The sequence below is a fragment of the Pelophylax lessonae genome (assembly GCF_965119305.1).
Source record: "Pelophylax lessonae genome assembly, chromosome: 11".
Lineage (NCBI taxonomy): Eukaryota > Metazoa > Chordata > Amphibia > Anura > Ranidae > Pelophylax > Pelophylax lessonae.
The window spans coordinates 179930801-179958733 of NC_138778.1; the positions used below are offsets into that span (position 1 = coordinate 179930801).

Consider the following 27933-nt stretch of genomic DNA (forward strand, 5'->3'; position numbering starts at 1 on the left):
TCACTCTGGTATAAGGATAATTGAACCGTTTCTTCCTCCGCCAGTATCTGCCACCTCTAGGTGGCCCTCTTCTATCTTCCCCTTGCTGATCCTCCACAGCCATGCACCTCCGCGGTCTTGTGCTAAAGAGCATTTCAGCTCAATCCCGCAGTCTGCAATATCTGTTTTCCATGGGATCGGATCTCCTTCTGAATTTACTATAGTGAATGGTTTGATTGGGATCTGTACAAAAGAGAGAAGTAGATTTAATAATGATATTTGGATAGCAAAGTAGTGCTGATGTAGATTCTTTTAAAGATCTTTTACATTCTTATTAGAAAAATACCTTCATCTAAAGCTTATTACCCACATTATTGGTGGTAAACCAAAGTATTAAGCGTAATACACACTAGGAGGTTTTTCTTTCCATATAACCCAGCAGGACTGAATGAAAAAAAAAAGACAGCTCAGGAGGAGCCACTGTACTAACTATGCAATGGGGGACGCAAACCCCCCCCCCCCCATCCCCACCAGAACACGTCGGTTGGCTGAGAGTGCTGATTGGGAGCCATTTGGCAGACCTTTTTCGATCATGCCCCATCGACCAGCTGCAGTACACATGGGCCTGATGTCAGCTGGTTTATATTGAACTGGCCGATGCCGTCTGACTTTTGGTCTGTGTGTACTAGGAGGTCCGCATGGGTATTATTCATATAATGCTTTGCATTTTCTCAATAAAAGAAAAGCATTCTCTCTTAGGACAAGGTAGAGAGTGTGATGTCACTGCCCCGCATCTCCAGCTTGTCCAATCAAAAAACACAAAACATTTTCTGAATGCCTCCCGTGCTGAGCAGCAGGTTTCCTATTTTCAGAATGTAGCAGGGGAGCCACTCAGCACGGGACATGGAAGGTAGAGGAGATCACTGGATTAGCGTTGTCTACTACAGTGCCTTCCAGCAAGTATGATATATGTATAGTTACTTTGGTCCTAGCTCAACCATGAATGCCATACTTGGAATTCTCTTTAAGAGGTGAACAGTTTATTGGTTATTGCAGTGTGTTGTTGCACTTTTTTATTTCATATGAAAATGCTTGCCATGACTTGTTTCTGATGTGTCTCCTTATTTTAGGCCTAGTAGGACTTTTTATTATAAATAGGTTGATAAATCATGTTTACAGCGTACAGCCGTACAGTGAACCTTCTTTGTTTCCTGTCATATTTGGTGCAGATCTTTAGAATTCAGCCTCTTACCTGACTGCTGATGCCCAATGCCAGGTCTCCCAGCTTGGTTTTGCCAGACTCCCAAATGTGCAACGTTTCTCCACTGAAAGTTTGCAATTGTACTTTTACCCCTGAAACACAAATGAACAAGGAGGGATCAGTATTTGTATTCTAACTTACATGTACTAGTTACAACTTCATTTATATTATTGAATCCTCTGGCAGTGAATGGATCTAGAGTATAAAAAAATATGTTGCCTGTTCAATTGCAGAAAGTTGTCTTGCAGTGAACCTACTATTGAACCAAAGTTGTTCCATGGTCATTGTGCACAATGAGGTGGTTCTTTGAACGGAAAGTATATTGGACATAAGGGTTCCAGTATCCTCCTGGGTTTGAGTAACCACTAGGATGTAAACCTTTATCTTAAATGTTATCAATGTTATCCCTAGTTTTTTTTTTTTTATTGTTTTTAAATCTTGCAAAAGTGTTGAATATTGATTGAATAAATGCACCCATCTCTGTGAAGTGGATTCTATGTGAATGAAGTGCTACTTGATAGTAGTAGTAGTAGTAGTAGACTGTACTAGTGTACTTGACATCAAGCTATGAATAAGGCTGTAAGGTCTGCATATACATACCATTGAACCAACTAGGGGTGGTTGTGCTTCCCCCACTGAACAGGGAGTCGCTTTGTAGGCTCCAAGGCTCAATTTGGCTGTCCCATGAATGAATTCCAGAACTTCTAGTGTCCAAAGTATTCATGGATTCCTGTAGTGTTAATAAGAGAACAGTGAGTGCGTAATTAAAAAGAAGAAATATGTCTTTGAGGTACAATCCATCTAACCATTCAAACCCACAGCTCATCAAGAGGCAAAAATTATTTTGAAGAATGATCCAATTGCATTTGTAAGGAAATAAAAATGACTTCCTGACCATTACATTGCATGTAAGGAAACAAAAATGACTTCCTGACCGTTACATTGCATGTAAGGAAACAAAAATGACTTCCTGACCGTTACATTGCATGTAAGGAAATAAAAATGACTTCCTGACTGTTACATTGCATGTAAGGAAACAAAAATGACTTCCTGACCGTTACATTGCATGTAAGGAAACAAAAATGACTTCCTGACCGTTACATTGCATGTAAGGAAATAAAAATGACTTCCTGACTGTTACATTGCATGTAAGGAAACAAAAATTACTTCCTGACCGTTACAGTGCATGTAAGGAAATAAAAATGACTTCCTGACCGTTACAGTGCATGTAAGGAAATAAAAATGACTTCCTGACTGTTACATTGCATGTAAGGAAATAAAAATGACTTCCTGACCGTTACATTGCATGTAAGGAAACAAAAATGACTTCCTGACCGTTACATTGCATGTAAGGAAATAAAAATGACTTCCTGACTGTTACATTGCATGTAAGGAAACAAAAATGACTTCCTGACCGTTACATTGCATGTAAGGAAATAAAAATGACTTCCTGACCGTTACATTGCATGTAAGGAAATAAAAATGACTTCCTGACCGTTACAGTGCATGTATTTTTACATGCTGATGCTGGTAATCTCTGCAGCTAGCCCTTAACTTCCTATTTCACAATTTTTTTAAAGACACTGGAAAATAAAAGCAAACTGAACAGTGGGATCCAACTTGGAAACATTGAAGGCAATCATTTTGAAGCCAATTTTTTTTTTTTGGGGGGGGGGGGCAAACTATAAAATCATCTGGCTGGTGGTGCCATTGGGGTATAGGGCACAGAGAGTCTATTATAGGTATCTTGGATACCTCAGCAGTAAACACCTCCTAACAAAGATTTTAGTTTTGCCTGGGAGCTTTTCTTCTGCTGTATTCTCCATATTTAAATATCAAGCAGGGAAAATTAAAAGTCCTCTTAATGGTTATGGTGTATGGACTCAAAGGCAAAGATGTCACTTCTAGATGAATTGACAAACATTTTAGTGATTTAGCTGAAAGGCATAGATCTAGTCTGACATAGGTGCTTTAGGTGGACTAACCCTTCTTGGCAAGAGATAAGACAATAAAAAGCAAATACTAAACAAAATCCATCCATACCTTGCCACTGAGCAGTGAATCCAGTCTGTCCTCGCTGAGAAACTGGGTATCCTCTAGAGAGAACAGTTGGGAGAGGTTTTCCCGGTACAGATCTGCACAAAAAACAACAACTTTTTAGAAGTCATTGAGAAACATTTCTTGGGCACATTATAGCACTTTCTGTAACATTTTAGGCCGGCCATACACAGTGAAAATTTATTTCCTGAAACCATGGGCTGCAGAAAAAATTTGCACAATTCGCCCATTAACACAGACAGTTCTGACAGGGGAATCCCTCCTGTCAAGCAATTGTCTGCTCCCTGCTAGGAGGCGGGATCAGACAGGGGAAGCCACCCCCACTGGGAGAAGACAGTGATTATTGCTAGTAGCTATAGCAGCCACAATAATCGTGTGAGAATCCGGCAGGCTGGTTGATCGTCGATTTATCAACTTGGTACATTCAGCCAGCCCATTAACGGTTCAAATCTAGGCCAGTTCCTGCTGAACTGGCTGAGATCTGAACCGTGTATGGCCGTCCTTAGTGCTTGGCAAAAGTACATATAAACTGTCACCTACAGAGCTGGCTAGGAAACAAGTGCTGCAGATTTTTTAGTAGAGTGTTCCCAAACTGCTGCATGCTACATAATAAAGATGGTTTCCATAGGTGCCATGAGAGATGTTGTACAGGGAAACTCTTTACTAGAAGAACACAGCTATTACGTACCACTGGTCTTTTGTACTAATGTTTTCAAAAGCAAAATTGGGAAGGGATTGCAGAAACGAATCCTACCTATTTCGAGACGCTCGATCTCCATTTCACATGAAGTTCTGGTTTGCTCCACGCTTCTAACATTAGTTGGTAAAGGAGAGTCTTGGGTTATGTTTTTGATATGCTGACTAAGCACGGGTCCAGGTTCTTCAGGAAACAGCTTGGGTTTGGACTGTGTGGTCTCAGGTTCTTTTTTAGCCGAAGGAAATTTCCTGGGTTCTCTGTATTCTAAATCACATGGAGAGCTCAGGCCTCCAACTAAAAGAGTTATAAGAGAAAAACAGTGGTTAGCTTTGGCAAGATATGCATCTCACTTGCAGATAGCTTGGTACACATTTGAAATTAATGCTCAGCAGCTCTCTTTATGGCCAGTATTTTTACATAGGAAAAGACAAATTGGAAAGAGCATTTCGTTTTTTTTTTTAAACGCCAGTGAACCATCCACTAGTCTCTAAACTCTGTTAGAGCCCTGGCATTCGGGTTTATGACCCTGTATGCATACGGCCCTGTGTAGGAGTAAAGCTCAGATGTGTGTTCAAACGAATCATATCTCGGCCTGTCAATGATTTTGCTGGCATGAACTGTAGGCACTACCTGTGCCTCCCAGGCACCAAAATACACCCAAAATTGAGAAGAGGAGGGAAGGGGAGAATAGTGGGGGGAAATGGGAAGAATGGAAGGAACGGGATTAGTAGGTTTGGTGGAGGTAGAAGACAAAGAAGTTATCCAAGGTGGGTTGTTTAGTTGTGCCTTCCCTAAGGAGAATACTATATTTGAGGGCTCTGTGTTTTCAGCCAACAAGGAGCTATACAATATAGTTTACTTGGTGCTACTATATTGTTAAAATCTATCAAAGCAGATTTATAGATCCCAGGAGGTTAGCACGGCAAGTAGATTTAGGGATCCTGTTATATGACTTGCAGTGCTCAGGTTGCTTTTCCAAGGCACCTTAGCACTATTATGGATTAAAAAAAAAATAGGATGAAAAACTATTCTGCTGAAAGATGCTTCCAAAAAAGGACATTGACTAATCATTTTTATCATGTTTTTGTATGCATTTTACTGCAGTAAAAGGCATTTAAATGACCACACTGACACAAGTCATTGCCATTGGTATACCTCTACAGAGAGCTCGCCTAATATTCAGTATCCTGATAAACAATGACAATGAATAATATCAGGATTGTCTAAAACAGTGATTCTTAACCTTTGTTGAGTCACGGACTCCCTGTAAGAATCTGATGAAAGCTATGGACCCCCATGATGATACAAATTTAAATGGTAGACATGGGCCAACAATGCGTCAAGAGATGCTTAGTAATCCTCAGGGTGCGCTTTCTTTCATTCCTTTCAAAAGGAAACCTTTAGTAGTAAATAGTGAATGTAAATGTTATTTTTGATCTGACTCCCATGGACCCCTGAAACCCATCACTGGACCCTAGGTTAAGAATCTCTGGTCTAGAAAAAATAAACTTTTTAATTTTTTCTATGCATTGGTACTATTACTGGATTCTTGCAAAGTGCTTACTTGTTGTCAGTGCCGCATCCACTCTGTGTTTGAGCTCTGACGCTGTAGCTCTGTTATTTGGATCTTTCTGTAATCCAGCCACTATAAGGTCATGGATCAGAGGGTGAATATTAGGAGGAATTTCCTGTAATGGTGGAGGCTCTTTCGCAATCTACAAACAGAAAAAATATGTATGTCCCACTTCTTATCAAATTAATATAATAAATGGCAGTTTTGAATCCTGAGTGAGTATGGTACCTACCTTTAGACATAAGGGTGCAGTATGTGTGCGGCTCCATGGGTGCCACCCATTCAGCATGTGAAGAAGCATGCAACACGCACTCCACACATCTAACTTTGTGCCACAGGGATTCCCTTGCACTATTTCAGGGGCCATGTGCGTCTCAGTACCTGGTACATAGTTGGCTGCAGTAAAACAAGAAGATCCGTTATCACTATGGAATCAAATACATTTGTTGAAATTATGTTGAGTATATATTTAAAAAAAAAAAAGGACTAAAAGCTAAGAGACCATGTAAAATAAACCTTTTACAAACCTGGGAAATTCTAACATATCACACTGTAAGCAGAAGTGACTATCATACATCACAATGGCTGCTACATCTTGGTTCAGAAGCAGCTTCACTCAGAAAAGGTTAGAAATTCAGCTGCCTTTATTTCTGAATCTATGTCGGAATTCTTTTTTAGTGTAATTTTCACTGATAATAACCTCTGCTTATGCATTTTTCATTCATTCATTTTTTAAAGGCTCATTGTAAGGTGCAGATTGACAGACAGTATGGGGTCGATTTATTAAAGGCAAATAGATGGTGCACTCTGCAAGTGCAGTTACTCCAGAGCTTAGTAAATGAGCAGAAACTCTGCTGACTTCCATCATCCAATCATATGCAAGCAAAAATGCTGTTTCCTTTTATTTTCCTTGAACGTGATTGGGTATTCCTTGCAAAGCGAAGCTTTACCTCATTTATAGTGATCGACCGATATCGGTTTTTCGTTACCAATATTTTGGCCAATGCATATCGGTATTGGCCGATATTTTTGTACATTTAAAAAAATATATATTTTTTTTTTGACAGGTACTTTTGTGGAGAGATCTGGGGGTCTAAAAGACCCCAAACCCCTCCTCTGCACTTAAAAGCATTCAAAACGGCAGGTTTGGCTGTTTTGAATGCTGTAATTTGTTTTAATCTGGCGCCAGACAGTAACCGGAAGTGATGTCACTCATGACATCATTTCCGGGTTTTTGCATGGAGACCCAATCAGAGCCCAATGCGGCTTTGATCGGGTCTTCTGCAGCCCTGCAGGCTGATTGCCTGGGTCTCCCGGTGGGATGGAGACTCCAGCGAGCCGTAATGACAGCCGAGCAGCTTCTCAGCCGCTTTGGTTGTCATTACAAGACAGCCGACCATCGGCTATGGACGCCGATACCAGGGTGAGGCCTCTAGCTGCAGGCATCACTCCAGTACAAGCACTTTCCCGAAATATTGGCAATATAGGTAACCTCCGTGGCCGATTCCGATATATTGGGAAAAGTGCATATCGGCCCTTGATATATCAGCTTTGCCGATAATTGGTCGATCCCTACTCATTTACTAAGCTTTGGACTAACTGTGCTTGCAGAGTGCAACTTCACTTTGCAAAGTGCGCAGTCAATTTGCCTTTAGTAAATCAACGCCTATATGTACATGCACATACAAGACTTTTATGAAACACCTATTTTACTTATTCTAGCTTAAAAAAGGAGAAGGGCCTGAACACATAAAAGACCATTACTACTCACCTGTCAAAAGATTTGTGCCCGTGCTACCAGGAGGGAGATGAGCTGCATGCCCAAAGTCACATAGGTAAGCTGTGCTATGGTCTTCCGTCAGGAGAATGTTGTCAGCTATAAACAGACATGATGGTTTAAGTAGACATGTGAAGAGAGGTGCATCAGAGTTCTTAAATACAGGGAAAATTACACAATTTGAACTAAGGTCTCACAGCTCTGCAGTCACAGGTTATACAAGACAGTGGGCAGCATCTTAAAGCCCAAATTAACTTTCAGTTAATATCCACTTCAGTGGGCAGCATCTTAAAGCCCAAGTGAACTTTCAGGTAATATCCACTCAATATATTATTTTTGTACATCAAAACAAAAAGTTGGGTAATAGTTTTATTTAGAAAGTAGCCACAGCCTGAAATGCCTGTACCCTGCCAGCATGCTGCAGAGAAAAATCCTTGCTGTGTGGAGTCAGTGGTCTCTCTGCAGAGGTCTGAAAGGCCCCCTATAAGTCAGGCCTATATTTCTGCTATCAGCAAAGCCACATTTGATTGAACACCTCTAGCTCTGGAGCTCCTGCACTCCATGTGGAAGCAGTGGTCTCTCTGCAGAAGTCCAATAGCTAGAGCTTTTCAACCAGAAGGAGCACAAGCTTTGTTAATTGCAGAGCTGCAAGCTGTGGCTGCTTTCGAAAGATAATGAATTGTAAAATGTTCAAACCTTTTGTTTTGATGGATCTGGAAACCTAGAATTCATCTGATTTAGTTTAGGAATACATAAAACTTGGTAAGAATCCATAAATCAAAAAAATAAGGTATGTGGTGCTTACCTTTAACATCTCCATGTACTACTCTGTTTGCATGGAGGTGTTTGAGTCCCCCCAAAACCTGTGACAAGTAATCGAGAGCTCTGTCCTCTGTTAAATAGCCACTTCTCTTGATCAGCTGGCCCAGAGAGCCTCCTGAAAGACAGAATATTGATTGTTATTTCATTGCATTACCAGTTGTAGAATATTTAGGGTTGTCCTCTCATCCCTTTAATCCAGGACACATATGAATTACACAGGTTCTGAGGCTGATATAATGCGCGTAAGGCACCAAGTGAGTTTAATTACCACCTTAGCCAGCCACAGAACCTGTGTAATTAATGTGTGTCCTGGTTTAGCAGGATGGGGTGGCAACCCTAGTTATATTGAATGTAATATAATGCATATTTGAGGAATGTTCAATGAACAGAACCAAGTGTTGCAGTGTTCTAGCACATGTGGATCCAGAATGTTTACATGAAGTTTGGTGTGCTACTATGGACCCTGATACACAGAGAATGGGGTGGCCATATTTTATTTGTTAGTTTTATTTTTATTATACAGGATTTATATAGCGCCAACAGTTTGCGAGGTGATGAAGGCAGACATTACAATTACAATACAAGAAGAATTAGAGGACCCTGCTTGTTAGAGCTTACAATCTAAGATCTTCTTATGTGACTTTAAATTTAATTTAAAGCCAAATTTTGTCCTATGTAATAGAGTAAGGAACATTTAGAAATCCTACCCATTGGAGAAACTTCCCTTCACTTCCTGTCCCTTAGACATAAAAGAAATCTGGTGGAAGAAATTGCCATAAAAAGTGTCCCCATTGGAAGATTTTCCCTCGATTCCTGTTCTGGTCAAAACCCAAAATGCCGGTATTTGCTTCACTTTTACTACTTGTCATAATAGTCGTCAGGATAAATCAAGATGGTGACTCTTACTAGCAGGGATGCAGAAATATAAACTCCCAACTGTCCCTGATGCGAGGGACTGTCTCTGATTTGGAACATATTCCCTCTGTCCCTCTCTCCTCCTCATTTGTCCCTCATTTTGGTCTAATCTATTTTTTTTTAAAAAAATGCACTTTTTATCTTTCAAAAAGTGTTTCCCAGTGCTAAGTTTTTCATCCAAGTTCTAAAATTGCTGCATTTGTAAATTTTAAAAGCCAACATAAAGTAATAGTAGTGGTAAAAAATATATATATATATATATATATATATATATATATATATATATATATATATATCACTCGTGGGTTTAACTCATCGCTTTTATTTTGTATAATTTTCATTTAAGGTGGCGTGACATGAGGTAAGTCCTATGCCTACAAAACTTTGCTAATACGTGTCCATCTTTCCCATCTCAAAAAGTTGGGAGGTAGGATATAAATCCAACAGGTTCTTTAATCCCTCACCACTTTATCCCAAAAAAAAAAAAAAAAAGTTTGGAATAAGATTCACGTAAAGGCCCACTAAGGCCCGTACAGGGTGAAGTTTGTTAATGCTTCCCCCAACTGGCAGGTGCTGCACGGCCAAACACAATTGCTCATCCTAATATAACACCAGGGCTGCACATTCACACCCCTGTCACATTAGGACAAGCAGCAGTGTCCATGCAGCTGCTGCATCCTCATAGGCTTGAATGGGCTGTCAGCATGTAGCACCTAAAGTCCCATTCACCTTGTATGCACCTCACTCAGCACCCTTGTGAATAAAGCCAAATGATGAATTGTGTTTTTTACTCTGTAGTGTTGTTGAGAATGGTGTATAACAGTATAAATTGTAAAATAGGTTACCATTCATCATCTTTGTGAACACAGTGATCCAGGATCCTTCTCGGATTGCCCCGTACACTGGGACTATTTTGTCAGGGTCCACAGACAGGGAGCAGGTCAGTTCCTGAGATCGGAATCTGCTAGAGTGGATCTGGCAGAGAGAGGGAAAGAGAATGCATATTAGGAGAGAGATCACTAGAAGAATGGGCCACATTTTCTCTGACAACAGTGAAAACGTTTTTAAGGTATTTCATACCTTTTTGGCTGCAAACTTAAATCCCGAAGCTTTGTCCTTTCCCAAGTAAACATCCCCAAAGGCACCACTGCCTAGAACATCTTCAGATTTCTCCCAATGGATATCTTCTCGATATTCATAATCCTCGGTCGTCATTTCCTAAAGTACAAAGTATGAGCTTATACAATGTATCTATTAACCTGTGCTCTTTAGTGCATTTCATTTTAATCTTCAGCCACCAACTAAATTTATCCTGTGCTGGCACCACTATAAATGTCAGTGTACATTGGCATTTGTTTGCATCAGAACTGTTTTTCACCATATAAGTATATAGGAATGCAAGAGCAGCTTGATGCAGCTTAGAAGGAGGTCAGCTGCAATTAAGAAGTAGGCCAACTATAGGTCAGGTGCACCAGTGATGGAATTTAGAGGCATCTCAAATGCAAGCTAGATGCGCCTGAAAGCATGCTGTTGGGGAAACTCTGCTGATTTCCATCATCTAATCATGTGCAAGAAAAAAATGCTGTTTTCTTTTATTTTCCATGCATGTGGTTGGGTATTCTTTGCAAAATAAAGCTTCCCCTCATTTAGATTTGGTTCACACAGGTGCAACTTGTCATGCGACTTGAGAGTTTAAGGTTGCATGATAAGTCACACCCCATTAACTGCAATGGAACTGTTTTGACCAGTGCGACTCAAGTCGCTGCTAGTCTCTGGAGCAAATTCCCCTGCAGTGTGCAACTGCACTTGAAACATGAACAGTCTATTTAGGAAATAGGAAAATTCTGCGCTATGGATAATGAAAGGGCTGCTGACTCCCTCTGAATATAACCAAAGTTATATGGGGTGTGTGAAGAATGTAAGGGTCAGTGGCGCTGCCAAGGGAGAGGGGCCACTAATTGTGCAATATTAAAGTGTACAGTGCATATAAGAATGTAGTGTTAATAGGAGATAGAAATAAAGTGTCTTAGTGCATGAATAGCATAGATTCATCCAATTACATACAAAATATATTGAATAAGAATAGAGTGGTTAGGTATACACACTTATATTGCAATTAGATTGAAGGTGTAAATAAAGTGTCTTACATAGTTACATAGTTAGTGAGGTTGAAAAAAGACATCAGTCCATCCAGTTCAACCTATGATGTATGTGTGCTTGCTGTTAACCGTACATTGTATACCCCTGTATGTTGTGGTCTTTAAGGTGCCCATCTAATAGTTTTTTGAAACTATTGATGCTCCCTTCTGATACGACTGTTTGCGGAAGAGAATTCCATATCCTTACTGCTCTCACAGTGTAGAACCCCCTGCGTATTTTAAGGTTAAACCGCCTTTCCTCTAGTTTTAGTGAGTGGCCACGTGTCTTATTGTATTTTCTTTCTCTGAATAGGTCTTTCCATATGCTAGGGTTGCCAGTACAGTATTTGTACATTGATATCATATCCCCCCTCAATCGTCTCTTCTCCAGAGAGAATAAGTTCAGTGCTTGTAGTCTTTCCTCATAGCTGATGCCCTCCATTCCCCTAATTATTTTTGTTGCCCTTCTCTGGACTTTCTCCGGTTCCAGCACATCCTTTCTGAGGACCGGTGCCCAGAACTGGACAGCATACTCCAGATGTGGCTGGACCAGAGTCTTGTAGAGAGGGAGAATAATCTCTTTATTTCTGGAGTGAATCCCCTTTTTTATACATCCCAGTATTCTGTTGGGTTTGCTTGCAGCGGCTTGGCATTGCATGCCACTGCCAAGCCTGTTGTCTACCAGTACCCCCAGGTCCTTTTCCATCCTAGACTCACCCAGAGGTTCCCCCCCCCCTAGTGAGTAGCTTGCTTTCTGGTTTCTGGCACCCAGGTGCATTACTTTGCATTTTTCAACATTAAACCTCATCTGCCATGTAGTTGCCCACCCCATAATTTTGTTCAGGTCCGCTTGTAAGGTTTCCACATCCTGCCCAGAAGATATTGGCATGCTTAGTTTAGTATCATCCGCAAATACTGAGATTTTACTCGATATCCCCTCCTCTAGATCATTTATGAATAAATTAAACAGGATTGGCCCCAGGACAGAACCCTGGGGGACTCCGCTTTCCACACCCGCCCAATCTGAGTACTCCCCATTAATCACCACCCTTTGCAACCGCCCCTGGAGCCAGTTCTCTATCCAGGTACTCACCTTATGGTCCATACCTACCTTCCTTAGTTTGTACAGTAAGCGTTTGTGGGGAACGGTGTCAAAGGCCTTTGCGAAGTCCAGGTACACCACATCCACAGGCTTACCTTTATCTAGGTGGCAGCTCACTTCATCATAGAAGGTCTTTATTCTATCCTCACAGCACTGAGACACTTTATTTACACCTTCAATCTAATTTCAATATAGGTGTGTATACCTAACCACTCTATTCTTCTTCAATATATTTTGTATGTAATTGGATGCATCTATGCTATTCACTAAGACACTTTATTTATATCCCCTATTAACACTACATTCGTATATGCACTGTACACTTTAATATTGCACACTTAGTAGCCCCTCTCCCTTGGCAGCACCACTGACCCTTACATTCTTCACATGAACAGTCTATTTGCCTTTAGTATATCAACCCCAATGTCGCTCTCCCTCAGCATAGTGCAAGAAAATGAGCAAGATTTTTGGTAGGAACAGCGATGAATAGGAATAACAGATAGTATTACCTCTTTGAAGAGGATCCCCTCGTTGTCTACAGGCTCCGAGTCGTCTTTATCCCAGGCCTTAGAGATTAAGCACAGATCGTCTGGCTTGCCAGCACTCACACTTCCTCTCAGAGCAGACAACACCCCCTCTTCCACAGAATGGGTTTTTGAGTCTGTGAGTCTGTAGTAGTCCTGCTGTGCGCTGAACTTGTCTTCATAGTCGTCTAGTCCTAAGGCACTGAGAATTCCAGATACTGGATTATTACAATACAGAGCATCGGAGAGTTGCAGTTTTCTGGCTTCCATGTGATAGATGCACTGATCTGGGCTGATGAGCTTGTGAAGAAAGTTCTTGTTGCCATCAATTGGTTGCGTTTTCTGCAGCAGGTCATTAATATTTTTTTTGGTGTTCCCAGGGAAAAAGTCCAATATGTCATTGCTATCCCATGGCTTTGACTGAGATTCATCTTCCTGTGGTATCATAATACACAATAGGTAATTAAAAATTGATCATTTGAATACAAAAGCTAAAAGTAAACAGAAAAGGGTTTAAAATATTGGTGCTCAATGAGAGGGGCATGGAAAGATATTTTTTTTTTAAAACTAAATTACCTTCCCTCAGCCTGGGTGCTGCAAAAGGGCTAATTGGAATGGGTGATCTGGGGTGTATTGGGTGCCGCATTCAGAGCTGTAGCAGCACTGTTTACTTAGCTGCACTGTCCCTGATTTGTGCTGGCCTCTGGCTGTAGTTGCTTGCACATGGTATTTGCATGGCTGCCAGCAAAAACCAGTGATTGCCACCAGCAGACATGAAAATGTTGTATGCGGGCAGCTGCCCCATATTGCCCATCTGAATGAGCCCTAACCCTGGTGAGCTGCAAACAGGATTTATTTCTAAAGTGTAAGTCCACTCTAAAATCTAAATCCCTGCATTTATAGACCTCCATGATCTAACACTAACTTATCTAACCCTGTAAAGAAGAAATCAGTAGTTTTTTTTAAGCCGATTCGATCCAGTCTCCAGCGGCGGAAGTTTTGCAGAGGACACGGCCGACAATGGCTGTGAAATTAATGGGGAGTGACGTCACCCATAGAGTTACTATGACGCTTCCGTTGTCGGATGTGTTCTCTGCTCCTGCCTACACAGTCAAGCCGCAGCTGACAGCTCAGCGTGGGATCGAGTCAGATCGGCTTCAAAAAAGGTAAGTGTACTGATTTCTTCGTTACAGGGCTAGATAGGTTGGTGTTAGATTGTGAATGTCTGTAGATGCAGGGATTCTAGTGATAATCTTATCTACCACATGATGGCGCTGTGGCTTCAAATATCTTATTGGGTGTTCAAACTTTGCACCTCTCACCTGTACAGGTACCGGAGCTCGGGTTTCCTGTTCCGGAGTGGTCCGGCCTCTTTTACGCTTCTTCCTTTTATTTCGGATAAATTGTTTCGACTGTGCTGGTTTACCCTCTGTAGAATGCACCACGTTGTTTGGGATGTGTTCAATGCTTTCAGCCAGACTGGAAATAATAATGAAAATGTATTGATCATACCAAAGCAGTAACATCCAACACCTCCCCACACATCCTTAAAGGAGAAGGCCAAAGCAGTATTTCTTATAGGGAACAGGAGTGCAGTTCGTTCTGCACTCCTGTGACCCATTTTCAGCTGACAGTGGGCTAAAGCCTGCTGCCAGCTGATGTCACAGAGCCGGTCTAGGCTCTAAAAAGATCATGACAATAAGGTTGGGATCTGCCCCGAAGCTTGGACTGGCGCTCACTCAGCCATTTATCGAGCCGCTGAGTGCCTGAGCCAGGTGCTCCTGCCCCCTCCAGTGGTGGGCACTGGATGGGCAGAGCAGAGAGCCAATGACTGGCAGTCACCAGCTCTCTGCTCACAAAACACTGGGAACTGAGCGATCAGCGCTCTTTGATTGCTCAGTTCTCAGTCTTAGAACCAGTGAGGGAACAGGTGCAGCATCCACCTAAGTGAGTACAAATTTATTTTGTTAACCAATACTTCTGTTTTAGAGCAAAACTACGGGCAGCAGAACTATCCAATATAAACCCCCTCTTTCCTACCCTATTTAATGAAGCAAAAATATATTTTTTTTACTTCTCTTGCACTGTTATGAAGATTTCCTGATTGATAATCCCTGTGGTGTAAAAAAAAAAAATAGAGGCCGCTAAATGTTTAGAACAAATCAGTTGTGCCTGATGTCCAGCTTTAAAAGCTTACGAAAGTAAAATAATAACATATGGCAGAGGGAAAATTTTAAATCTGCCAAGAGAATGGGTGGGAGGATAGATATCTCTTACTTTTTTTTTTATGAATTATTCATTAATATGAATGATGAAATCATTGAGTTGAAATGTACAGCAATCATTTCCTGTTATATTGGCAGTTTTCATATAGTGTTATTGGCCTTTAACCTCCACACATTCTTCAGAGCTGGTCAAATTCCAAATCTCCATAAGACTACAAATGGAGCCCAACTTTTTTAATATATATATTTATAGTACTTTATGGGGACATCTCAATTATTGAACTAGCCAAATTTAAGACTAGGGAAGATTATTTAGGCTGCACACATCAGCATAGTTCATTTTCCAGAGGACACACAGATTATAAGGTTTTCTTACTTGTACTGTTTTGAGTCTGGGATGTACAGGGGACCACCCTGGAAAGTTGGGCATATCTGTGGATTATTCTCACCTGGAAGATGAAGAAAACAAAAGTGTTAGAGAGAGAATAAACATTGAGTTGTAGAAGGTAATACTACGGTGGTGGAGGTATAGTGTATATGGAAACATTCAGCTATAGGTAATGTTAGATGTTAAGTAGCGACAGGATATGTAAAAACAAAGCAATCAATACAAATTTTGATTAGTAGAAACATTGAGCAATGGGACAGGTCTGTACATGAAGGAAAAGAACGTTTTTGTATTCGTTTTGAGAAATTGGTGTCACGATGCGGGTGAAATAAGACTTAAAGGAAGAGGAGCAGTTTAAAAGAGGATGAGGTGGAGACCATGGCAAACTCTTACATTCGGGTTGTGCTATGATGGAGATTCCCATGGCGGAACTTTCTTTCTTCTCTGTGGCAGTCCCATTGAAAAATAATTTGGCCCAGTGGCTGTCTTTATTTTCCAGAGGTGCACAGTGGTTTTCTGGTTCACCCATTTTGTTTTTCAGAACCCCAGCAGACTGAGACAAACTGAATGGTGGGTACACTGGGGCCTTGGCGTAGACCAGGTCTTGACCTTTGTGGGAGTCTATTGCCATTTTTCAAATATGTGCCGACCTGAAATGACAAAATATTGAAAGATAATGTTTACTGTGCAGTAACAATTTCTTTGTATCATTACAAAACCGTGGGTATAAAATTGAGTAAAATTGTAAAGCTGGCTAATCAATAACAAGAAATATTAGGGTATATCTGTGTAATAAAGCAGAGAACATCTTCCTTTCTTAGGGGGGACTGCTATTATTATAGATATCTTCTGCACCTGCTGGTAAAATCTGATATTGTAGCATAGCCAGAAAATTGTGTGTGAACTATACTAACATATATTTATGGTTGGAGATAATTCCCTAAAGATTCCTCCCTTGGTCACTTGATATCCTCCCACGGCTTCCAATACCATCTCTAGGCTGATGACCAAATCTACCTCTCTACTCCTCACCTAATTTCTTCAGTCTCTTCTCACATTACTAACTGAAATATCAGCATGGATGTTGCACCACTTTCTTAAAGTGGAGTTCCAGCCATTTCACTCACCTGTCCAACGGTCCAGCGATGCTGCTGCCCGAAGCCTCGATCCTCTCCCTCGGCGCCGGCATCACTGCTGTGGGCACCCGGCTGTGACAGTTTGCGGCTTCACAGCCGGGTACCCACTGCGCATGCGCGAGTCGCGCTGCGCATCTTGATTGGCTGGCAATCTTCTGGGACCTCTGACGTGTCCCAGAAGATTGCAGGGAGGGAGGGGGATAGGAGAACTTCTGTTCAGGGCGCCGCGGCGCTCCGAGCGGAAGTGGGGGCGGGTACCTGTCAAAACTAGGTACCCGCCCCCCCCCAAAAAAAATGACATGCCAAAATTGGCATGTCAGGGGGATAGAACTGCCTAAAGCTGAAGTTCCACTTTTGGGTGGAACTCCGCTTTAAACTAAAGCTCTCTAAAACTGAGCTAATGATAGTTCCCCCCCCCCCCGCCTGCCCTCCCCCTCCCTTCATGACTTTTCCATTAAAATCAATAATGCTACCATCAATCCCTCCCCTTACGCCAGGGTACTAGGTGTAATCCTAGATTGTGACCTGTCCTTTCAGCCCCAAATCCAATTGTTGTCAAAGCTTGTAGACTTCACCTTCGTAACATCTCTAAAATTTGCCCTTTAAACGAATAATACCACCAAGCTACTCATTCACTCCCTTGTTATCTCTCGCCTTGATTTGTAGCGACCAAAAATCTTAATGACCTGTGTCAGCGGGCTTTTGTTTGATGGGTTTTGCATGCCCCTAAAAGGTCTATGGGAATGCAAATCCCGCTTAAAGCGGAGTTCCGGGCACAAAAACAAACTTTTTTTTTGTGCCCATCCGCTTGGTCTCCCTCATCTGAAAAGGAATTGGATAGTTAGGCATTTTTTTTTTCACTCACCTTGTAATTGGAGATTGAATATACTCACCTATTCTCTACTTCCTCCCTCGGTGGCGCGGCTCCGATGTCACTTCCTGTCTTGCGATGATTCCTGGGAGCTGAACGTCATCGCTCCCAGGAATCAATGCGACGGCACCGGCCCCGCTCGTCACTTCCGGGGCGACGCCCGCACAGGAAGTGACGAGAGGGGCCGGCGCAGGCGCATTCTGGGACAAGAAGACGCGGAAGAGGACGCCGAAGAAGATCGCGCTGGCTTCAGCTGCCCACAACAGAGATGGCAACGCTGGAGAAGAAGTTTTAAAAGTGAGTATTTCTTCTAAAAGGTAAGTGCGAACCGGGACAGATCAGAGGCTAGCCATTGTGGAATGTACTAGCCCTGACTGTCCCGGGGGTATGTTTGTTGAAAAATTGTTTCTGTGCCCGGAACTCCGCTTTAAAGCAGATAAAATTCAAAAGAAGCTGAACTGCAGGTCAAATGCAAGTCAAGTCATTCTGAATAATCCCAAAAGCATCTAATACTGATGTCAAGCTCATTCTACCGGCATAATGACAAAGCCAATAGAAACGTGCACTAAGGCTATTACGATTACGATTTTTTTAACACTCGTAGAATATATATATATTTGGAACATGTAAGACAAGGGTAAATATATTTGTATGTGTTGGACAGGTTTCACCTTCATAACCCAACTGCCATTGTATTGGGCACCTGTACTAACAGACCCAGTTAAAAACTCTTATTATAATGGACCTGGTTGTAACCACAGAAAATCAAATATCATCTTTTTAAATCTGAAACCAGAAACAGCATACTCAATAATGTCTCCTGCTGATAAAAGTAAAACGGTGTTTGTAACTTCTTTTGTTACGTAGGTGAAAGGATAGCAGAAGTGAGCTTGCCTGATTGACAGAGCAGGCTAAACAGGTTATTGCAGAAGCATAATGTTTTCTGTTTCCTTACGTCATGTCCACAGATAGCTTGGAGGCATCCAGCACTACCACATTGTTTATAGCAGAGCAAAGTCCTTCGAAAGGCTTGTATATATGTGTGTGTATATATGTGTGTGTATATATGTGTGTGTGTGTGTGTGTGTGTGTGCGCGTGTGTGCGTGTATGCGTGTATGTGGTTTAGAAGTGTGTCTATGGGAATGTTTGACCATTCTTCCATAAGAGCATTTGTGAGGTCAGGCACTAATGCTGAACGAGAAAGCCTGGCTCGCAGTCTCTGCTCAAATTCATCCCAAAGGTTTGGGTTAAGGACTTATGCCAATCACGTTCCTCCACCCCAAACTCACTCATCCATATCTTTATGGATCTTGTTTATGCACTGGTGCGCAGTCATGTTGGAACAGAAAGGGGCCAGCCCCAAACTGTTACCACAAAATTGGGAGCATGAAATTGTCCAAAATGTCTTGGTATGGTGTCACCTTAATAGTTCCCTTCACTGGAACTAAGGCCCAAGCCTAACCCCTGGAAAAACAACCCCACACCATAATCCCTTCTCCACCAAATGATTTGGTCAGTGCACAAAGCAAGGTCCATAAAGACATGGATGAGCAAGTTTGGGGTGGAAGAACTTGACTGTCCTGACCTCAACCTGATAGAATAACTTTGGGATAAATTAGAGCGGAGACTGCGAGCCAATTTTTCTTGTCCACATGAGTGCCTGACCTCACAAATGCGCTTGTGGACAGCCTTCTCAGAAGAACTGAAGCTGTTACAGCTGCAAAAGGTGGACCAACTCAATATCGAACTGTAGGGACTAAGACCGGGATGCCATTAAAGGCAGTTGTCACAATACTTTTGGTAATATAGCGTGTGTGTGTATATATATATATATATATATAAAATTGTCAAAAGCTAAACATATAAAATATAATAAATAGGGGTTCTCTGACCTCTGTGTCACTTTTGAGTTCTGTAGTGACACAGGGATAGGAGGAAGGGACCATGCTATTTAGAAGTGTCCAATGCTAAATTGGAGGATTGGAATTGAGGAAACATAGGACACAGAGACCATTAGAGAGGGGAATGTACCATCTTTTCCATTGCAAAGTGCCATTTTTATTTTTAAGGACCTGAAAGGGTCTCTTAAAAGCATTATGACTTGTGTGGGGTTGCTTCTTGTCATTACCATGTCAGAGACAAGAATACGTGAACCATAAAATACACCCCTATGAAGCAATGGTCACCCCCTTTGAAGCAATGGTCAAAGTCTCTGTTATGCTCCAGGTAAGCTAAGCTGTCAGTCAGCGTTCTGTAATGACATGGGCAGGCACAGACATCACTTCCAGGACTTCACTCACTTTTAAACAAGATACATTGATGGATGTATAACATGATTTCACCATTTATGTAAAATTAATAAGCTATTCCATAAAAAACAAGCCTTTCCTTAACAGGAATGCAGTTTCGCAATCCTTTTAATTGTAAGGATATATTAATTTATCACATTTGCATGTTGTATATGGATGTAAGTAGAATATTGGCTTCATTGGTATAGGTGTATCTTGTTGGGACCGGTTTGTTGTTCATAAAGAAATTTGACATTACTTCCTGAAAAGTGAATGAGCACGTCAAGAGGTAGGTGTAGAATGACACCCCATTACAGCTCCTGTCAGTGCTACTAAAGAATTAATATAAACTGGCTTATGCAATAAGGGGTCAAGAGCTGTGCTGATTTACAAAGTAAAGTAACCTGAAGCAGCCAATCAAAAACTATCTCTTAACCAAAGTGACTTCCATAAAGTTAAATCTGAATGGCTGCTATGAAATGCACTTTGTACTTTTACATTGCCAAACCTGGATTTATGTGTTCTAATTGTAGCACCAAACGTGAGGATAGAGATTGGAAAGCTGCTGTTAGTGACTAGTTTAGCAGTGTCAGCATTCTGATCCAGGCCTAGGTACATTGGGTGTTACTGAACTGGAACACACATGTAAGATGGGAGTTTACATTTCCCTAGCTGTGCTCCTGTTCTAAGTCAGGGACTATTAGGCTTCATGTACACCCTGCCTACATTTACCGTGGGCGTGGGAAAATGCAAAAATGGTTTTGCCGTGTTTTGCATTTTTTCAGCGGCCTGCAGTCAAAACTTTCCTATCCTGAATGCCATTTTTTCGTATTCAGAAGAGGGAGGTTGAACCTCACCTAACCACCGCAGCTCCTAAACTGTGCTAAAAGTGTACATGGACACACAGGCTTTTATGGAGTTAAGTTTAGGAGCTTTGGCAAAAAACGCTAAAAGCTCCTAAACCCAATTTTAGGAGCTGCTAGTGAACATGAAGCCTTAGGTAGCGAGTCCCAGGATTAAGATGACCACTTTCTATTTTAAAACCCAAATAAACAATGGATGCTCACATTAACGGTTTTCAGGAGTTCAACTTAAAAAAGGACAAAAATTTTTGGATCCTGCTCATTGGTAAAAAAAAAAAAAAAAAAAGACTGCTACTGCTGTTATCTGTTTCCACTCAACAGCTCTACACTATATTACCAAAAGTATTGGGACGCCTGCCTTTACATGCACTTGAACTTTAATGGCATCTCAGTCTTAGTCCCTAGGGTTCAATATTGAGTTGGCCCAACCTTTGCAGCTATAACAGCTTCAACTCTTCTGGGAAGACTGTCCACAAGGTTTAGGAGTGTGTCTATGAGAATGTTTGACCATTCTTCCAGAAGCACATTTGTGAGGTCAGGCTAGATTATGGACGAGAAGACCTGGCTCGCAGTCTCTGCTCTATGTACTCCCAAAGGTGATCAATCGGGTTGAGATCAGGACTCTGTGCAGGCCAGTCAAGTTCCTCAAACTCGCTCATCCGTGTCTTGGACCTTGCTTTGTGCACTGGTGCGCAGTAATGTTGGAACAGGAAGGGGCCATCCCCAAACTGTTCCCACAAATTTGGGAGTATGAAATTGTCCAAAATGTCTTGGTAGGTTGACACCTTAAGAGAAAAATAACCCCACACCATAATCCCCCCATCTACCAAATGATTTGGACCAGTGCACAAACCAAGATCCATAAAAATATGGATGAGCGAGTTTGGGGTGGAGGAACTTGACTGGCCTGCACAGAGTCCTGACCTCAACCCGATAGAACACCATTGCGATGAATTTGCGCGTAGACTGTGAGCCAGGCTTTCTTTTCCAACATTAGTGCCTGACCTCACAAATGCGCTTCTAAAAGAATGGTCAAACATTCCCATAGACACTCTCCTAAACCTTGTGGACAGCCTTCCCAGAAGTTGAAGCTGTTAAAGCAGCAAAGGGTGGGCCAACTCAATATTGAACCCTACGGACTAAGACTGGGATGCCATTAAAGTTCATGTACATGTAAAGACAGGCGTCCCAATACTTTTAGTAATATAAAGTAGGTGTAATACTAACCGTTACTCTAAAACTAGCTTATGAATGTTGTAAAAAGAATCAAAATATGTGACCTCAAAGAAAATGCAAGGTTAGGAAAAATGCACAACAAGTGCATGCAAAAAAATATTTGTCAAATGCACATCACTACGCATGTAAAAGTGCGCCGTTAACGCTCAGTTGCTGTGAATGGGCCCTAAGTCAGCAGTACAAAACAGCTCCTCCTCTCTTCATGACAATAACAGTTCTTTACTCTACAATGCGGCATGAAATCAATGTATGATACCAGTCAGAACAGGAAGTTATACCAATGGTAATTAAAGGGCTGCAGCAATATAATATACCAATGCCTCAAATATAAATCTCACAACGCCCAACTGGTAGACAAATAACACCTGAACCCAGTACAGCATGCTGAATTCTATACATTACAAAGGTTAAAGTGCACTGCAATCAGAGATGCCTATAAACTGCTGACTGCAAGACTACCAGATGTGTACCGGATCAGAAAAAAAAGCTAATGCAATGTCACCCTATAAACAGCGCTTCATTTCTGTAAATGCCAAGACTTACTCAGACAGCTGACTGCAGCCTCCATATGCCTGAAACTGAAGAGTTTGAACACTGCTAATCCTGTGTACATAGCACTTTCGGTTTCTGTAGTAAGGTCAGCCAAGCCTGCCAGTAAGAGAACCTCCCTTTTCCATGCTCGCCTGTCTCCTCCTCTCTATCTCCCCTCTCCTGCACCCCTCTTCCCTTCCCGTTACTTCACAACCCATTCCAGCTAATCACAACATTTATTTTTCCTTTCTGCTCCATTTTGTTTTATATTATCCTGCATCGCATTCATCCTTTGCTTTTTTTTTTTTTTGTATTCCAAGGTTTGTTGTTGGTGGTGGTTTGACCATTTGCAAGCCAAGTAGCTAATTTTAACATACACTATATTATTAAAAGTATTGGGATGCCTGATTACACGCAACTGAACTTTAATGGAATCCCAGTCTTCTTAGTCCGTAAGGTTCAATAATAAGTTGGCCCACCCTTTGCAGCTATAACAGCTTCAACTCTTCTGGGAAGGCTGTCCTCAAGGTTTAGGAGTGTGTCTATGGGAATGCTTGACCATTCTTCCAGAAGCACATTTGTGAGGTCAGGCACTGATTTTGAACGAGAAGGCCTGGCTCGCAGTCTCCGCTCTAAGTCATCCCAAAGGTGTTCTATAGGGTTGAGGTCAGGCTGGTCAAGTTCCTCCACCCCAAAACTCACTCATCCATGTCTTTATGGACCTTGCTTTGTGCACTGGTCCAAATCATTTAGTGGAGGGGTGACTATGGTGTGGGGTTGTTTTTCAGGGGTTGGGCTTGGCTCCATAGTTTCAGTGAAGGGAACTCTTTAAGGCATCAGCATAACGAGACATTTTGGACAATTTCATGCTCCCAACTTTGTGGGAACAGTTTGGGAATGGCCCTTTCTTGTTCCAACATGACTGCGCACCAGTGCACAAAGCAAGGTCCATAAAGACATACACTGCCTGGCCAAATAAAAGTCGCCACCAAAAAAAAAGTTCACACACATTGAACAGCTTTTAGCTTTAATTATGGCACGCATTCGCTGTGACATTGTTTCGATAAGCTTCTGCAATATCACAAAATTTATTTCCGCCCAGTGTTGCATTCATTTTTCACCAAGATCTTGTATTGATGATGGGAGAGTCGGACCACTGGGCAAAGCCTTCTCCATCACATCCCAAAGATTCTCAATGGGGTTCTGGACTCTGTGGTGGCCAATACATGTGTGAAAATGATGTCTCGTGCTTCCTGAACCACTCTTTCCCAATTTGAGCCCAATGAATCCTGGCATTGTCATCTCGGAATATGCCCGTGCCCTCAGGGAAGAAAAAAATCCATTGATTGAATAACCTGGTCATTCAGTATATTCAAGTAGTCAACTGACCCCATTCTTTGGGCACATGCAGTTACTAACCAATAGGATAGTTACTGCATGCCTAATTTTGTTAGTTGCTTAGTTAATTCCAGTTGGCAACTTTTTTTATGGCCAGGCAGCGTAGATGAGTGAGTTTGCGGTGGAGGAACTTGACTGGCCTGCAATTGGATAGAACAACCAGACCTTCTCGTCCTTATCAGTGCCTGACCCTTCCAAATGTCCTTCTGGAAGAATGGTCAAACATTCCCATAGACACACTCCTAAACCTTGTGGACAGCCTTCCCAGAAGAGTTGAAGCTGTTATAGCTGCAAAGGGTGGGCCAACTCAATATTGAACCCTACGGACTAAGACTGGGATGCCATTAAAGTTCATGTGCGTGTAAAGGAAGGCACCCCAATACTTTTATGTGCAGGTGTGTGGCCACCTGCACAAGCTGAATTACACAATCACAGCGAAAGCGAGCCATGCACGCCTCCTTCCTGGAAGTGTCAGATCAGGTATATAAATATGTGTGATCTGGTGCACAGGTGCCACCCTAAACTGCTATAGGGCGAACCTGAATCGTTTAAGATATATTTTACATATGTGACTAATAAATTAAAGCCAAACTCCAGCTAACACTTTTTTAGGCAGTTACAGAAACAGTTTTTTTTTTTTTTTCCTTTTGGGATTTAGGTTTTACATAAATGAATACAAACTGACCATTGTAAGCACGTCTGTCAATAGTAAATGGATTGTCTCAACACTCTAACGCTGGCCATACAACTATACAAAAAAGCTTTCAAATGCGTTTACGAAAAACGAACACACGGTTGTAAGAGCAAACGATATTGCCATCATGTAATGACCGAATTTTGAACGATAAATTGTTCAATGGACATAAAAATGGACAGAAATTATTCAGTTTCTTGATTGTTTTTTGCTTCTGGGTAACATATGCGCAGTAGTTCAAAGTTTAATGGGCGAGGAACACAACCTTTCAAATTATCCTCCATTCTGCAGAAGCTTTTCAAACTTTTCCTTCGATTTTTTGGCTCAAAAACTTTTTACAATTGATTTTCGATTTGTGCCCATTAACTGAACCAAAATACGAACTAACTGTCCGAATGACAGATTTTCAAGCTATTTTTTTTGTATATTGTATGGCCAGCATAACTGCCACTTTTGCTGGACAGCTTGGTTGGGTAATGGCAGTTGGAAAAAAAAAAGGACTAATGCCCCATACACACGTGCAGATTATCTGCAGACTTTTGTCTGCAGACTTACCTTTTCTATGTAGTGCAAGGGCCTGCCGGATTGCATACAAATTGAAAGTGTTTAGGTTTGACCTCATATTATATGGTTTTGGTAAGTCTACAGACAAAAGTCTTCAGATAATCTGCACGTGTGTACGGGGCATTATGGGGGGGGGGGCTGTTGTTTTAATGCTAGTGACAGACGACATCATATGGTCATTCCTGATTTTGCCTGGAGTTCCATAGTAATAAGAGTCCAGTCGCCTTGTAGTTCCAAGACAACAACAGTTAACTGTCTGGACTATGAGATTACACGACAGTGTTAACAAAGAAATTGGAGCCACACCTTGTACAGCCTTCCTCCCCCTCATTCTCTCACACTCTCTCTCTGTCTAGATCTGCACTTCTTAAGAAATGTTTTGCCGTTCTGGAAACTGTATCGCTGTCACAAACAGGAAGCAGGAGGCAGCATGCTAACACTGGCATCGCCTGCCACGGCTTTCATGGGACCCAAAGGTCATAATCACAAGTTACATGCAAGTTCCACACATGTAAGAAGCCATCACATCTTCCAAGAATACTGCTTGGACCATAAAGAAGGGGACATACCCCGAAAACTTGTCCTGAAAAATTGTATGTTAGTGCAAATAAAAAAAGTATCACGGGCAGTACTCAATTGTCTCTACATCTTCCAGGGCAAATGCATCATAAAGAACAGTTTATCAACTGCCACTGAGCAGATGCAAAGTCTTGCCATTGGTTGTAAAAAGGCTGCATTACCTACTTCACCCCTGGAAGATTTACCCCCCTTCAAGACCAGGCCATTTTTTGCGATACAGCACGTTAATTTAACTGACAATTGCACGGTCATACAAGGTTGTACCCAAAAAAAATGCATTTTCTTTTTTTACCCCACAAATACAGTTTTTTTTTTTTTTTGGTCGTATTTGATCACCTCTGCGTTTTTTATTTTTTGCACTATAAAAAAATACTGACAGGTACTTGTGCTGTGCGTCTTGTCTGTGATGATGATGTGCCACTACCCACGGGAAACCTTCTCCGCTCCCTAACCCATGCTCTGCTCTGGCTCCTCTCCACAAACAGTGCCCACCCCACGTCACTCGTTTCGTTTGCCTGCTCCCCAGCAATGTACAGTACACAGGAGGAGCCAAGGAGGTGAGGTCAGGTGACGCACCATCCGTCTGTGACAGACACTATGCTGGAGGAGGCTGCTGGATAGATTATTACACACTGCATTTCCGGCGACCACAGGACAGAGGCGGCAAGGCTACGGTCCTGCGGCCGCCCCTGCTCAAACTTCTGCCTGGGTCCAATGGACCCACTGGGACCCATGGCAAGGCCTGCCCTGGTGGCATGTGTACAACATGACATTAGAGACTGGTCAACCATACCCACCGACAGTGCTGTATCTTGGCCTAGGCCAACAAGGCCCAGGCGTAGGGCAGCACTTTGTAGGGGGGGGGGGGAAGCAAAAAAGCTGCATCCCGCACGAAAAAAAAGAACAGCCTCCTCCCGGCTCCCACACGAAAAGGGTCCCTGCCGGCTTGCGTACACTTTTAGTATAGTGCCAGAACTATGGGGCGAATTGGGCCAGAGGACAGGGTCCAGGAGGCAAATCTGGCATCCCCATAAAGCGGTCACACTGCTACCTGCCGGTATGATAATATCGGCCGGTCAGGACATTCGGACAGACCGCAGGCTGCCGACCACACTTAATACAACTGGATCGACGGCCGCTGATATGCTGCACTGATGGGCGCTAATAGGCTGCACTGATGGGCACTAATATGCTGCTCTGATAGCCACTTATGAGTTGCCAATGGTGGGTACTGAAACTGCACTGATGGGCACTAATGAGGCTGCACTGATAAGGCAGCACTGATATACTGCACTGATGAGCACGAAGCGGCTTCACTGCTTCACTGATGGGGCTGCACTGATATGGTGCCCTGATTTACAGGAAGGGGTGGTCATATTTCAATTAGGGGGTGCACAAGTTTAGTCAGGCCTAGGGCTGCACAAAACCTAAATACACCACTGCCCACCGATCAGCTCCCTCTGTGTATAATCACAGCGGGAGCAAGCCACCAGCACCGCATCCTGCGCACAGCGGCCCCCCTGTAGCAGTAAAACTGCTATCCCTGATCCTCTGCTCCTGCAGTCTCCTCTGCACTGTTATTCTGGTGCCTAAAGCATCTTCTCCCCTGCACTCCAGTGGTCTAAGCCCCTATGACATCATCAAGACTGGTGCAGCGACTTTAGCCTGCATTGGGTGTGATGATGCCCAGGGACAGTCCACTGTTAGAGTGGAGGGAAGTGTTGTCGTCTGGGAGAGCAAAGGATTAAGTAGGTAACAGTACTCTGACCATCCCCTAGAGTAGATGCTTAACTGTGGCTTAAAAAGAAACCTATTCCAGTATGTATTCTTGACTTGGGAAGCTATGTTCATTCTACGTGATCCCGCTGTATGTGGAAATGTAGCTACCCTCTCTTGCCCACTTCCAAGATGGACTATAGGCTATGAACCCTGGCTATGGACTATGAACTATGACTTCAGCCTGGGTTCACACTAGAGTGGTATGGGATTCTGTATGCGATTCGGACAGGAATCGCACCACATTCCTGTTCATATTGCATGCGATTCTTTGCAGTGCAATTTGAGCCCATTTATTTTGTATGGACCTAACTGGCAATGCAAAGGTATGGGTACTCAGTATCGGCGAGTACTTGACTGAAAGTATCGGTACTCGTCGTAATGTTGCAACCATAACTCTAACCCTTGCAGTGCAGGCCCCACCATTGCAAAGGAGAAGTTTTAGTTTCCTGGTGTTCAGCTCTAAAATAAAACCTTTGCTGAAAATGTTTGACAAGTCTACGTTCTAAATGTACCATAGCATCCCGGCATTGTACA

At 42.3% G+C, this 27933-nt stretch overlaps 1 protein-coding gene across 2 annotated transcripts; it reads right to left on the reverse strand.

The window, feature by feature from the left end:
- Positions 1 to 27933, reverse strand: MAP3K14 (mitogen-activated protein kinase kinase kinase 14; the record flags this gene model as incomplete). 2 transcript variants are annotated; one of them, XM_082271342.1, is made up of 16 exons in its annotated part: positions 27912 to 27933; positions 15853 to 16109; positions 15448 to 15520; positions 14169 to 14325; positions 12832 to 13281; positions 10163 to 10300; positions 9928 to 10057; positions 8151 to 8282; positions 7340 to 7444; positions 5801 to 5964; positions 5560 to 5710; positions 4053 to 4289; positions 3284 to 3375; positions 1841 to 1970; positions 1232 to 1332; positions 1 to 222 (listed from the first exon to the last, which is right to left on the reverse strand). In XM_082271342.1, the coding sequence occupies exons 2-16, from the start codon at positions 16088 to 16090 to the stop codon at positions 1 to 3; spliced, it is 2520 nt and encodes an 839-aa protein (XP_082127468.1). In that variant the 5' UTR covers positions 16091 to 16109; positions 27912 to 27933. The 2 variants fall into 2 exon arrangements, with proteins under 2 accessions (XP_082127468.1, XP_082127467.1); XM_082271341.1 differs by lacking the exon at positions 27912 to 27933 and adding an exon at positions 22398 to 22460.